This window comes from Colobus angolensis, unplaced genomic scaffold (assembly GCF_000951035.1).
Source record: "Colobus angolensis palliatus isolate OR3802 unplaced genomic scaffold, Cang.pa_1.0 Scaffold14, whole genome shotgun sequence".
NCBI lineage: Eukaryota > Metazoa > Chordata > Mammalia > Primates > Cercopithecidae > Colobus > Colobus angolensis.
Genome location: NW_012114488.1, coordinates 4,800,500 through 4,816,519, shown reverse-complemented (window position 1 = coordinate 4,816,519; position 16,020 = coordinate 4,800,500). Strand labels below are relative to the sequence as shown.

Here is a 16,020-nt window from a genome sequence, read left to right as displayed (position 1 = left end):
CCAATCTCCTCCAATGTTATGAAGGTCATGAAAATTAGAATCCTAGAGTTAATGGGGGAAACTGGGTATTATCTGGTCAAATTCATAAAGCCTGAAACTTTATCAATTCACAAAATTGTTTGTCAAATTGATTTGTCTTCCTAAAGTTTTAAAATATTTAGATTTAGTTTTTATTATGCTTGAGCCAGTGTATGTATAAAATATTTCTCTTTTGCATTTATTGTATTAGAAATAATTTGATTTAAAATTCTATCAGTGAGTCAGGATTAGAGTTACAACATGGGTTGGTCTAATCGCTGAACTATATATATCCCTGCGAGTGGAATTAGTAGGAAGCTAGGCTTATAGAGAAAGAAAAAGGTAGGGTACAAGAGAAACTGATACTTGCTTTGCTGAAACTACTTACATACATTTTTGAGGAAAATGGTACAATGAGAATAAAATCTGGAAAAATATTCAAATTGTTATATTTTTAGAATTGAGTATACCTTTCTAACAGAAATCGATGCACTCGATTGGTAGACAACAGAATTGTTTTACTTAGAAAATGAAGAGTAACTGAAATTCTTTTCCATAACTATTCAGTTTGTGTGGTAGTTTTTTTAATATTGCAAAAATAGTATCATGACTCTACTATAATCAAGGCCATACACACAAAAACTGAAAGAATAAGAAAAGAAGTAGACAAGGAGGGTTAGAACAGCTACTTTATGTATACACAATTAAAATTAGAGTCTTTAGAAATAAATTTTAATTTTCTGCATTGCCTCATTCAAGTATGTCTTCAAACTCTACATAAAGGTAAATTTATTCTTACATAATTGAAGAGTTTCTGAACACGGGATACACTTTCCGTGTTGTGTCTTGTAACATACCTCTCAACAGTATCATAATTCAACCTTATCTAATATCACACAGACACACAGAATAGAAAACCATCATGAGATTTCTCCCATAATATCACTGTATTTGTAATGTAAGTGATACCAATAATTACACTCACCATCATCACAATAATAGATTCAATATACAATTGCCTACCATTTGTAGACACTGACATCACCATAATGCTTATAACAGCATTCAAAATGTGTCATTATCCCCATTTTAGAGATGAGAAAACTGAGGCTCCAAAAGATTAACTAGTTTGCTGGCACCCAACCAACTACCAAGTAGCTCCCTGTGCCTTTGTTTCAAAAATGAATACATTATCACCTTTCACACAGCCCTAGTCTTCTTTTGTTCTATGTTCATTAAAATATGCAAACCAGTAAAAATACATAAATCATCAAAAGTACACTCCAAGGACCAGGATATTAAATAGTTTTTAAGTTAAATCCTCACTGGAATAAATGTATTTATCTGCACAATAAGCTGCTGTGTTATTAACTTAATAATTTGCTGCATTTAAAACTCAGCTTAACATTTTTTTCTTTCTCCCTCCTCCTCCTGTTATTTTTCTCTCATTTGGCAAATATCAATATAACATTACAATCAGTTTGGAAGGGTAACTGAAAATCCTAGCACACTATATTCTTTATTTCCTGCAGGAAAGCATGCAGTGAAATGCAAACAGTATTTGTACTTCACATAATCAAATGATTGCTTTGCTCTATAGGCAGGAATTATGTAGCTATTGTGTCTGACAGTGGGCATGGGTATATAACCATTGTGCAGTTAATTTACCTTTTTTTTTTTTTTTGAGACAGTGTCTCACTCTGTTGCCCAGGCTGGAGTACAGTGGCCCGATCTCGGCTCACTGCAGCCTCCACCTCCGGGTTCAAGTGATTCTCCTGCCATAGCCTCCCAAGTAGCTGGGACTACAGGCAAACACCACCATGCCTGTCTAATTTTTGTATTTTTAGTAGAGGTGGGGTTTCACCATGCTGGATGGGATGATCTCGATCTCTTGACCTCGTGATCCACCCGCCTTGGCCTCCCAAAGTGCTGGGATTACAGGCATGAGCCACCGTGCCCGTCTCTTAATTTACATTTTGATATTTCTACTAAGAACTTTTTATATGAAAGACTGATTGCAAAAGGAAGTTCCATCCGGCTGAAGAGTTCTCAACTTTAAGAAAATCAGGATATGGAAAATCTACCAAGGTTAGGCCTGTTTCCATAGGCCTATAGTTTCTGCAGTTCCAACATAATAGGAGTGAATTAGTACGAATATTTAAGTGGACAGTTTTTGCTTCTGAATTAGTTCTATATCCATACACATATTTCTTTTATTTAATCTTGAATCCATTTGCTAATAGTACCCCTCTATAACTGCTATATTTCTAATTATCACAAAACATTATCCAGTTGTAGCAATTAATAGATATGTAATGACAAAGTTTTATGATGTAAAGCGAAACAATTTTTACAAACAAAATTATATTTTTAGAAAATTCATATATGCTAAAGTGTTTCCCGTTTGGTTTCATCAAAGCAAATATTAAAAAACATATACCTCCGGCAGGAGCCGGTGTGACTTCTTCAGCCCCCGCATTCGTGGACTGGGGAACCTCACCCGAGAGCGCCAGCGTGACTTCCCTGGCCCCCCTACACCTGAGGACCAGAGAACCTCGCCCGAGAGTGTGTGCATATTTGCAATAAAGGACTGCCGCTTTCTTATGTAAAAAAAAAAAAAAAAAACCTACAAATTAAGTACACAGAATCCGGATTCATGTTTTTAAAGCTCATATTTCAAATGTAATATTTATGCATAATTTAATTAGAACTATTGGAAACATACATTTGCATTTAAAGATGATTAGTTTCTCATTAAAATAACAATACCTCAGTCCTCAAAGCTGTAATTTACTTCCCTCTTTCTCATTCTCTATCTCTTTATATATATGTGTATGTATGTGTAGATAAAGAGATATGTAATGTTTACGTTAAGCAATTTACCCACAGAACCAATACAGTGTTATAAAAATAATTCAGAATCTACATGCATATCAAAACTTTACATTACAAATTACTTATTTGCCTTCTTATAAAAACTGAGTCAAGTAATCACATCCTGTATTTTGATATAAATCTCTAAGTTAAAATATTTATTTGAGATGAGAAAAAATTAATACTTTACCATTAATTTATGTTAATAACACATAAAGCCCATAAATCTTAAAATACAGATAATTTCAACATCAAATGTAGAAGTAATTGACAAACGTTAATATTTGTTGTACTCAACTCATGTAATTTCTAATTTATATAAGCAGATACAATTTATTAGAAAATATTTCCCCTAGAAAAGGGACATAGACCTAAAAATGTTATATCATCTCATGTTTCCTTAAGTTTATTTATTATAATTTAACATATGCTATGAAAATATTTTTTAGAAAAATGGTGCATTTCATAATTCAAGAGTAATGATCAGCAAAATAAATGTAGTTCAATCTCATAATATATTGACAAGAGTAATAACTACTAAATAGAGGAAACATGAGTAGCTTATGACACGTCAGATCATGTACAAGAAAACTGGGCTGTAATGGGATGTTGAGTTATATATCAGAGAAGTAACATACTTCTACTTTTCTCAATTAAAACAAGCACTGTAGGCCAGGATGTTCTCGATCACTTGACCTCGTGATCGGCCCGCCTTGGCCTCCCAAAGTACACTCCAGCCTGGTGACAGAGTGAGACTCCGTCTCAAAACAACAACAACAACAAAACAAAAAACAAAAACAACAACAACAAAAACACCAAGCAGAGCAGGAGCAATCTTTACCCAAAACACTCACCTATGGTCAGCTGTCCAGTTAACTGCCCCATGTGATTTCTTGCATTCACTGTTACATTCCTGTCAGACTGTAAGACCAGTGGACTATCCTGGGAAACATGTATAAAATAAATAAATCAAATAGAAAATAGAAATATAGTCAAATTTACGTAAAATTATACTGCATTTGTTTACATATTCTCAAAAATTTAATTTGTTTGCTTTATATTAGATAGTTAATTTAATATCCCAATCATTGGTGGACAGTGTAAAAAACTGAGAGTCTCATAATAATTACTTGACAGCATATTTCATTTTCGTAAGTGGTACTATCAGATGCAAGCATTTCCAAGTCTACTGATTGTTGTACATCAAGCTGTAGTAACCCTTTTCCTCTTTCTCTCCCAGTGTCCTCTATGCCTGCCTGTGCAGATATTCCAGATGCCATCCCAAAGGCAAAAGTCCCTTTTTAAGTTTAAGTTGCAACTTTCAGATCTCAGCTTAAACGCCACCTTCTCAAAATTAGCTCATCTAATCAGTGTAACTACAGAGTCTTTCAATCCTCAAACTCCCCCTCTCCATTTAGTTTGTTTAAAGAACTTATCACAAAGCAATTTAACTGTATGTGTCTGTTTGGGATTTTTTTTTTAACTTGATTTTGTCACAAAAGGAAAGATCCAGGAGAAGGAACCACGACAGTCCTGTCTACGCAGTTATGTGACTATTACTCAGCATGCTGCTGAAGGAAAGAATTTTTATCTACTCAGTAGACAAAATTAAATAAAAATTGATATTATAGTACCATATTATTCAATTTCATGGAAATGCTCTGTAAATCATACAAGGATTTCGCAAGGAAGTATATAGAATATAAGATTTTTGTAAATTCTGCTTTAGGACATATACCTCTGTTACGTGTTGACTTTTATCAGTAATTTAGCATTTAACAGTAAAAATAGTTTATTGAAGGACAACAACCCTGCCTTAACAGCTCACATACTAGGCTTTTGTCATACCTCCCTCAGACAAGTAACATCCAAATCCCTACATTCTCATTTTACTGATCTAAAACCTAAGTAGGGTGATCGTTTACAATTCTGTATTAATTTATTCAATAAATATTCATTGCATACTCACTATGTACAATATAATGTTCTAGAGGTGGGGACATTTCAGTGATCAAAATATAGAAAAATACTTCCTCCCTTGGTGCTTGCATTGTGGATGTTGAAATACTGCGAAAGTCTCCTCCAGTATCATCCTCACCATCTAGGCAGTATGTTATGTGTATGTCAATGTCAATTATCAAGTGCTTTCATATGTAAGTTATATTAAAACTCTCAATATTAGGATTTGGAATTTGTGATTTGGAGATATGTATATATTTTATATACGTATCTATATTTTATATACATATGTTTTATCTCTGCAGTTTTAAAAGAAAAATGTCGTTTTCTTTTCCATAGGTGTAACTATGCTGCAGACATTTATCTCCTAAGAAATCTAAAATATTTAAAATTAATTACATCATCCTAATCAAGTGATACATCCAAATCCTGTTTAAAGAAGAGTTCATGGACTTTATAAAGATGGTTTGCAAACAGCTATCTTATACCCAAGAAGAATACTGCTGTCTCTTGATAATGACATAAAGATGATGGTTCATACGTGAACACACACACACACACACACACACACAATTCTATTCAATCTTGGCAAAATTCAATCTAAGTATGTTAATAAGGAGCTTTGAATTAAATACAATTGAATATTTGAATGTAAGAAACAGGAGAAGTCTATAAAACATCTTGCAGTTCAAAAAATTGTGAAAAAACTATAGGTCAAAATTATGTTCACTCTCTCTCAATATTTGTATGATATAGCATATATGAGTTTGGTTTAGAGTTTTAAAATATATGACACTATATGTTTTTGAGTTACTAGACATATTAAACATAAGTTTCTGTGAACAGCAGAGTAAAACAGCATAAGCACTTGTATATACAATTTATAGACTATGTAAGTATATTATAAGGATTATTGCTTTATTAAACATGTTAAGATAGAAAAAATAGGTTGAGAAGGCAATGGATAGTTTACTTAATTTAAAAGAGAAATAGACTTGGTAGAATTGAAAGTTTAGGCTGGGCATGGTGGCTCACACCTGCAATCTCAGCACTTTGGGAGGCTGAGGCGGGAGGATCACCTGAGGCCAGGAGTTTGAGACCAGCCTGGCCAACATGGCAAAACTCCATCTTTACTAAAAATACAAAAAATTAGCTGGGCATGGTGGTGGGCGCCTGTAACGCCAGCTACTCGGCAGGCTGAGCAGGAGAATTGCTTGAAGCTGGGAGGCAGAGGATGCAGTGAGTCCATACTGCACCCACTTCACTCCAGACTGGGTGACAGGGTGAAAGTCTTTCTCCAAAAAAAAAAAAGAAAAGAAAAAAAGAATTGAACGTTTAAAAGTTTAATCCTTCCACGTCTTTCTTTGCAACACAGCAATCTCCTTTTACTCTAACCACAGAGGTCTTATTGAAGCTCTGTTTCTAGCACTCTTCCCTTCCTGTCATATAAGTCTAATTCTTTTTGTCAGAATTAAATTTTTATATCTAGATTAAAATTTCACTGTGATAGCACCCATTATCTTTTTACTTAGTAGAACCATAAACATACAGCTCGCAGAGGTAGTCAGTTATGCTCTATGCTGTGTTCCGATGAACATCAATATATTATTATGCTATATTATTTATTATGTGATCAAGTGAGCTGAACCAAAATCAAGTATTCATGTTTGATAAATGAAATTTGATGCCTGTAAGATCATCACTTCCATCCACAAATCACATAATCATTTTTGTATTTTACATCAGTACCATGCTATCTTTGTGGATTAGACCCATTGCTCATGCATTTGAGATTTAACACATGACTTTTTGCACACTATCCACTCCGTACTAATTAAAACAAACATGCAATAAAAATACACATAATGATGAAAAACCTTTCAGTCATTTAAGCGGAGATACAATCCTAAGCAATTCACAAATCTGGTCTCAAATACATGTTTAGGTGAGAATCAGCACCAACATATCACCTCTTAACAAAAATAAAGAAAGACACTTAAGAAATATTTTCCCTAAATAAAGAATTGATTACTTCTTAAATTTTACGTCTTCTTTCTTGTGTTTGTTTCTCCAAAGGTCTCTATATGAGAAAATGAGAAAATAACTGATACTAATATTTTACTCCATTCCACTGTCTGGTTTATATCCTTTATATTATACTCCTATGTTCCAAAATTTTGAAAGCTAATATGTGGTTTAAGATATTTAAATAGACATAGTAGTACTAACAGTTTATTCTTGCTGAGAACATAAAGAACAGAAATCTATTTTGGTGATATTTTTTCATGGAGTAGGAATCAGACATTTAAGTTTTGTAAAAGTAAGAACGTATTTAATATACAGCATGATATACTAGTATAAAAATATAATATTTATATATAGCATGATATGCTATATATAAATATATACTACATAGCATATAAAATATATAGCATCTATATAAAATAATATGTATAATATATAGCATGATATACTAGCATAAATTTTTTTTGGAAAAAGAAAATCTTCATCTTCGAATGTAATTATTTTTCCTCCAAGCCAATAAATCCCCCCTAACAGAAATAAGGTATCTCATGGTTTTCTGGAGCTGACCTGGACTTGGCTCTAGCTCTAGAGGACATATCTGCCTTCTTATGTCACTCTTTAGACAAAGCAGATAGGTGATCCAGTGAGAAAGGCAATGAGACTGTTAAGTGTGCCTGAGAGGTTCTGCTTACAATTCTATTACACAACATATTCTTCATGCCAAGGGCATGGCTGCAATTTTCTAATGGTTAGAGAAAAATAATGAAATATGTTCTTCTCATTTTAATATTTTTTTGTGATAGGCTATGCATGTGACCAATGGAAAAATGATTTTTTTCTTTTTATTTCTATTGCCTTCACTTTATTTATAACAATTATTTACTGAGTGCCTATAATATATTCAGCTCTCTGCTAACCACTGGGTACAAAAGAGCAAGAAAGGAGACAGACTTCTTTCTTTTCTGGAGTTCATAGTCTGGTAGCCAGACAGACAATAGATAATTAACAAACATAAAAACGGAGAATATTAATAGTAACAGGCTGGTGTGATAGAGATTTCCCTGAAAAAGCATTAGTAATATTGTTGAGAAGATATGGGTGTTTTAGGTAAGGATTTAGCTTCAGATACTCATTCTCTCCAGTTTAACTATTACATTAAGTCGTAGTCAAATAGCAATAGTACAAACAGCAATCAACATTTACTGGCCCTTAATCAATGCCAGACACAGCTCTAACTACTTTACATATATGAGATCATCTACTTATGAAGGTTACAATAGAACCATCCACGAAGAGTCAAGATAATAACATGATTGTAAGACAGACAGGGGACCCTGACTGTTTGAGCTCAAGCCCCGGAGCTGCCAAATGCTGACTTGGCAAGTCACTCCACATTTCTGTGTCATAGTTTCTTCATCTGTAAAACAGCAGTCATAGTACATAATTTACGGGCTTGTTATAAGGATTAAATGAGACAACACACGCAAAATGCACAGATCAGAGCCTACCCTCTGTTGACAGCAACGTCTGCTTTTATTATTTATTCCTCATTTTAACTACAGTATTTTACTACTAATAATACTGGATACCATCACTCTTGTTTCACAAATAAATAAACTGTAGTACAGAAAGATTAAATCACTTGCTTCAAATGACGGAGCTAAAAAAGCTAACAAGCCATGTTGGAACTCCGAAATTTTGTTTCAAATATGCCCTGTCAACCACGAGGAAGTACAGTGTTTCTTGGGGCTCATCTAATTCTAGGTTTTCTGAACTGTCAAACCAATATAAAAAGTAAGAAATTGAACTGAACAAAATAGACTTTAAAATTTCTTTAAGCATTTTGGTCACTAAAAAAACCATCTTATACTCACACACACCAACACATAAAGCTTAAAGTGTAAGATATGACCTCTACTTTGCTGCTATAATCCAGGTTTTGGTAGCATGACCTTGTTTGTTTTGTCTCATTTTGTTTCCTCAGATTCTAAACAAGGATGATTTGTTATTAACCGTCATCTGCCTACACATTTTAGAAAGTATCGCCTATGCAAATCTCCCTACTTGTTATTCTGAAAGACCATCATTAGTGACCTATTTTGTTCAGCGTAGATGATATGAATTTGGTATGTTGTTACCTAAGTTTACATAGTTTAGAAGATAAATTTTCTTCTCAAGGATGGAAATACGGAATTTGCCAACAAATCTACATTATCCTCAGATCCTCTAATCTTCCTAAATATTCAATCAGCTGCTTCAGAAATATTTCTTGAATACATCTTTTCCTGTTTTTCCATGCCTACTTCTATAATAGATTCAAAACCCACATCGCAATAGCCACTTGAGTTTTCATATCCAGTGTTATTTAAAAATACTTTTAAAACATACTGGCATACTAGAATGAAAACAAAACAAAACATTGATTGATTCCTCACTCTCAGCTTGAAACGAATTCATGTTCACAACATGTAAGGCTCTTCACAATGTGACCCAGTTCTACTTTTCTATGTCTACTTCATCTCACTTCCATCATTTAAGAGTAAGCCAAATTTCCCATTTTTGTCAACTACATACCACTTCTATTTATTTTCCCCTTCAGTTTCCCAGGCCAGAAATTCTTATCCGTGTTTCTTTATCAGGAAAAACTGTAGACATTTTTCCAGTCCAGGTCAAAGTCCTGTCCTCTGTGAAGACTTCCTCCTCCTCCAGAGTTAAAATTCACCTCCCATCCTTCAGTTCCTCAGTCAGTGTTGACGTCTATCATAGTACTCGTTGTAGGCTTTTTGTCTTATTTTGTTTTAATCATTCATGTGATTTGTAACCTCTACTTAGCTGAACTGTCCTGAAAACATAGTACATTGTCAATTCCTTTTTCTCATACAGACTGTTAAAAGTACAGTTTGTGTCACGCTCGACACATAATTTATGTTCAATAAATGTATGTTGAGTGAATGAGCTGAAGCGAGCACATTACAATATCCAGGTTACATGGGTTTATATGGATTTGTGTTCAGATCACACAAAATTTAGGAAGCTATTACTCCCCTTCTTTCTTCCTTCTTCCTTCCCCTCCTCTTCCTTCTTTCTCCTCCTTCTCTTCCTCCTTCCTCCTCTTTCTCTTCCTCCTTCCTCCTCCTTCTCTTCCTTCTTCCTCTTCCTCATTCTTCTTCTTCTTCTTCTTCCCCAGAGCAAGGTTGGTGAAAATTCATCTCAGTGAAACAAGTCATATCAAATTATTATTTAATGGTTATTCATCATCCCTGTGCCCAAGGCAGCTATGTCATTCCTTTCCTTAATATTTGACCCACTGAAGCTGCAAAGCAAGTGTTTATTTTACTCTTTGAAATAAAAAGTAAAAATTATTTTAATACTTGAAATTCATTTCCTTCAGAATGCAAATTATCTAGTTATTGAAATTTTTATTTTAAATGAAGAAGTGATATTATGAAAATAAACATATCTAGAGCTGTTAACCTGACTTCCTCAAATTCTGCATTCACATTTTAACTTGAATGTGAAGTAACGCAGGAGAGAGATACTGTATATTTATCAATCACCTTTATGCATTTCTACTCTAATACTTTTATTGAGAATTTCCAACTTTGGTTTACTCTCTGTTATAAATTATTTACTCATGGAAGTAACAGCTAGGAATCTCTTCTGAGAATCCTCTGCGACTTTTCATTGTCCTTCTGGCTTCTGTCTGCCTCTTTAAAGCTATACAGTAATAAGAGTAGTCTCCTTGCTGAAGCCCTCTTTCTCCCAACTGATAATACTGATGAGATTGATGAATATGTATACAGAATGATGCTGCAGGGAGCAGTTTTACACATGACATTCCATTTACAGAGAATCTGGGATATTTTGTCACTTCCTCTATCAGTCAAAATGCTCCAACTCAAACTTTATCCATGGGTGGGCTTAGGAAATAAATGCTTCTAGAATCATTATCCTCAAAGGGAATAGTACTATCTCTACCTAATGTAACAAAGATCCAGATAAATCAGACACTGCTTCTGCTTTAGTCAGACGGCACAAAATTCCCAAAACTGCTGCTTCTTTTCCTCTCAACCAACATTTTCAGCAACTGTGAGATATCCTGCTCTTAGCACTTCTAGGTTGGGTTGCCACTTTTCCATTCCAGCTGCCTCTTCAGTTGTTCTTGAGGGTAACCTTGCCCTCACACCAGCCCCAGGTTTCCAACCCTATCCACTCTGAGTGCTACTGTCTGTCCAGCCAGTATGTTCACTGTGGGAGCATGGGTGAGCTGTATCCCAACTCATGAGGTCAAAGAGACTGTGTGTTGACTAAGTAGAATGTAGACATTGCGTCTCATTTTGGTTAGCAGAAAGAAATGTAGAGCACATGTGAAAATCTACTTTATATAGAAGAGTAGACAATCTGCAGATTTAAAGTAAACAACTAAGGCAAAGCAGTGATTTTCTATCACTGGATGAATGGTTTAGCCAATTTGTGTGCCCAAAGAAATCAAATTTTAACAGAATTAATTATTTTAAATCACTTATTTATACGGATCAAGGAAATAATTAAGTTTTCTAGAATGGAACTACCCAGTGGTGAGTTGGTAGATTTTTCAAACCAAAGGTTTAGCCAATTTGTGTGCCCAAAGAAATCAAATTTTAACAGAATTAATTATTTTAAATCACTTATTTATATGGATCAAGGAAATAATTAAGTTTTCTAGAATGGAACTACCCAGTGGTGAGTTGGTAGATTTTTCAAACCAAACACTGTACAAAGATTTTTTCCCACTTCTCTTTTAATAAAATGCTAGTTCATTTCTGTAGTATTGTACTCTTATGGCTTGGAAAAAAACAAGTCATGAGTTATGTAAAAGCCTTGTGAAACTTTTGAAACTATTAGCTACCATGATCTTAATTTAGTAACTACCTATCGTGATGATGGCGATGATGATGCTAATGATGATAATGTGTGTATGTAGAGAGAATCCCAGGTGCGTATTTGTATATGATACATAGTTCATGTTATATGAGTATTGTGAATAATGAAAACTAGAAAGTAAGCAGGGAACTAAGCCTCTATTAAACTGGTTTTCTTTTATCTTGGTGGGAATTGGTACTGTAAAAAGAATAAGAAGCCTCTATATTCTGAAATTTTTAAATGACATCACATTTAAATAAGAAATTCACCTTTCTCAAATAAGTTGGACATGTTTTCCAATAAAACTCTAACTTGAAGGAGGATAAAGAAAGCTTAAGAGAAAAAAGTGCCTTTAAGATTATTTTCCACAGATATATTTTCATGTACCATAATTAAACATTTGTACTTGCTGGAAAAAAAAAATCTCTTTTTTTTTCTCCTAAAATCTGCTTGGATTATGAAGGGTTTCAAATATCTGAAAACATTAGGGCCACGTATTTACTTGACTGTACGTGGATTTAAGCTGTAACTTAATTTCTGTAGAAACAGATGAGAAAAACCAGAGATAAAATAATTATGACAAATATGTTCCTATAATTACAAATAATGGAATTACAAAATATAAACAATTGGTTATAAACTCAAATAAGTACATGTTTATACTACCTGTGATGGTTAGTTTTGTGTCAATTAAACTGGACATGGGTGTCCAAATATTTGGTGAAACATTATTTTGAGTATGTCTGTGAGAATATTTCTCAATGAGATGAACATTGGAATCAGTAGTCTCATTCAGGCAGACTTTTTTTCCTCCCCAGGGTAGCTGGACCTAAACAGAACAAAAAGGTAGAATAAGAGAGAATTCACTCTCTCTGCCGCACTGTCTTCAAGCTGGGACATGAGTCTTCTGCTGCTTTTGGATTCAGATCAGGACTGGAACTTACACTTTGATTTTCAGGTCTTCATGTCTGGTTGAGCACGGTATCATAGGCTTTCCTGGGTCTCCAACTGGCTAACTACAGATCCTGGGGTTTCTCATCCTCCCTAACTGCTTGAGTCAATTCTTTATAATAAATCTCTTTATTTATTGGTCTGTTTCTCTAGAGAACCCAGACGAATACAGCACCCATATTATTTACCAAAGGAACATGGTAAACACATGTATGAATGCTAAGCAACAAGGAGATGACCTTGCAAGTAACAATTACTATGCTTGTATGAGACACTATCTATGATTTTGTATGCTTTGAAGCATTTTGTTAATTGTGATTATACCTTAGCTATACCTGATAAGGCAATACCGCAGGAAAAATATTAGAGATAGTCTCTCTTTCAACTTCTATAGTCATTAGTTTGAAGATCTCTAGAAATTCTTATCCTTTTCTTCCTCAATTAAATAAATGGGGGGTGGAGGGAATATTCCTGAGATTACTTTTTCAATGACTGGAGTAATTTCAAACTTCTGGTATTTTTCTACATTCATGTAAGATAAGCGAAGTCCCTTAGCCTCCTTACAGGAAACTCTACTGATGGCAAGATTTTGAGCCAGAAGCAACATAAATATGTCTAGTTATATCAAAAGAGTAAGTATATCATGTATGGTGGGCAAACACTCAGAATATGTCAGACCAAATAGCACATGACATGACTAAGAAGATTACTCCAACCTGATGCTTACAAATCAATAATGTGCATACAAATCATCTGAAGATCTTTCTAAATGAAGACCTGCATTGAAACCTAAGATTCTGTGTTTCAAATGAGCTTCCAGGTCATGCCAACAAAGCTGGTCTGCAGATCAGTCCTTGAGCAGAATGACTCTAACAGCCCAGCTGAGGTGCAGGACTAGAGATGGACTTCCAAAAAGCTCTCAGCCAGAATCTTTTAGATCTGGAGTGTGGCCCCAAATCATAGATCAAGGAGAAAATTGCAACTGTTGCAAAGAAATAATTTTGAACTATTTTCCAGCCTATGTCAAACCAAAAATCTACAAATTAGAATGTTTGCCCTCTACATCCCAATTTCCGTGGAAAAGACTGCTCATAAAAATGTGTCAACTTTTTTTAAAAGCAATACTGCAGTTAAACTACATTTTCTAATCTTTATTATATGCAGTCATAATCATACTACCATGTTATAATCAGCGGAATGTGGGCAGAAGTAATACAGGACATTTATAAGCTTGGACTATAAAAACCTGCAGTGTGCTAGCCTCTCCATCTGAGGCCGTAGAGCAATATGGAATCACACAATGGAAAGAATATGGGTCTCCATATATCTGCAAGGTTCAGAGCCACCAGTCCTACAAATACCACTGGATTGTGGAGTGAGAGAGAAATAATTTTTGTATTTGAGTTAACCCTTGAGATGCCAGGGTTTGTTATTGAAGTTGGCCTGACCTGATAGAATAGCCCTTGCTCTCCTCTGTAGGGACTTACATGTCCTAGTGCTCCTTTGCACCCAAGGCTCCTGCCTTGTAGTTCCCTGAAAAGTCATCTTCCCTGTCTTAAGTCAGCTCCATACTCCCCATCGTTTAATCATGTTGACTTTTCTTATAACTCTGATATACCGCCAGATAATTATTAAGCTAGAGATGTATATGTTAAATGACATACTCAGGCTGGGCATGGTGGCTTAAGTCTGTAATCCCAGCATTTTGGGAGGCTGAGGTGGAGGGATCACCTGAAGTCAGGAGTTCAAGAGCAGCCTGGCCAACATGGCGAAATCCCCTCTCTACTTAAAGCACAGAAATTAGTCAGGTGCATGGCACATGCCTTTAATCCCAGCAACTCGGGAGGCCGAGGCAAGAGAATTGCTTGAACCCAGGAGGCGGAGGCTGCAGTGAGCAGAGATAGTGCCACTGCACTCCAGCCTGGGCGACAGAGCGAGACTCTATCTCAAAAAAAAAAAAGAAAAGAAAAGAAAAGAAAAAGAAAAAAAGAAAAAGAAAACAAAAACAAACAAACAAACAAAAGACATAGCAAAGGCAGTGATATCTAACATTATGTTTTTTTCTCAGGGATAATTAATCAAAATGGCTTCATTTAGAGCATGTACTGGCCAACTTTTATTTTCAAGAGACAGTAAATCAGATAGTAAATATATTATGCTTTGTACGCTATGTAGTTTCTGTCAAAACCATTAAACTCTGCTGTTGTAGGTCAAAAGGAGCCACAAACAAGAACTGAACAGGCATGTCTGTGTTATACCAAAATATTATATTTTAATAAGAGACAGTCAGCTGCAAGCCATAGTTCGCCGACTTCTGATCTTGAAATTGAATCTCCAGTGAATTTTGGAAACCAAACTTCTAGCAACTAAACCCACAACATTTTCAAAACAATTCTACTATTATATAAAAACCTTGTTTTTAACAATTTTTAAATAAATAATGCATAGTATTAGACTTGCATTCATTTTATATAAGAATTCATAAAAAGGAAAAAACATCATTATGTTAAATGTAGGTATAAATTTAACTTTGTAAAACGTGGCCTGGGATACTTTGTAATTACACAATCTAATGATTCTATTTTTTTTTTTTTTTTTTGAGACAGAGTCTCTCAGTCTGTCACCAGGCTGGAGTGCAGTGGCGTGATTTTGGCTCATTGCAAACTCCATCTCCCAGGTTCAAGTGATTCTCCTGCCTCAGCCTCCCGAGTGGCTGGGATTACAGGTGCTCACCACTACTCCCACCTAATTTTTGTACTTTTAGTAGAGACGGGGTTTTGCAATGTTGACCAAGCTGGTCTCGAACTCTTGACCTGAGGTCATCCGCCCACCTCAACCTCCCAAAGTGTTGAGATTACAGGCATGAGCCATTGTGTCCGGCCTGATTCATGTCTTTTATTAAATTTGGAAAACTTCTCATCTGTTAGTTCTTCAATAGGGCCTCTTCTTCATTCTTTGCAGTTTCCCCATATGGAATTCACATTAGATATGTGTTATATATATCTTCCTTCATTCTGCTTTTCATGTCTCTTTAATTCTCTCTCATTTCTCCCATCTCCCTGTCTCTCTAGGATGCATGCTGTTCTAGCAGTTCTTAGCTATGTTAGTCAGCTCTTAAGTTATTCATTAAAATATTAATTTATGAATATGTTTTTGTCATGTATTTTTTTCAAATCAGACTTGTCAGATATATTGTTTTTACTGTTATTGGGTTTTGCTATTTTTATTCCATTATTCATTTCTGAAGCATTGATATATATATATATAATGTATATATAATTTTAATATTCT

General features: G+C 34.7%; 1 protein-coding gene across 2 annotated transcripts in view; it reads right to left on the bottom strand.

Annotated features, from left to right (window-relative positions):
- SGCZ (sarcoglycan, zeta) overlaps window positions 1-16,020 on the bottom strand; it is a 1,174,808-nt gene that overhangs the window by 126,975 nt on the left and 1,031,813 nt on the right. For both annotated transcript variants that reach the window (XM_011934897.1, XM_011934898.1), the window contains one exon: window positions 3,747-3,834. In XM_011934897.1, coding sequence (XP_011790287.1) covers window positions 3,747-3,834 — 88 coding nt within the window. The remainder of the gene's footprint in view (window positions 1-3,746; window positions 3,835-16,020) is intronic.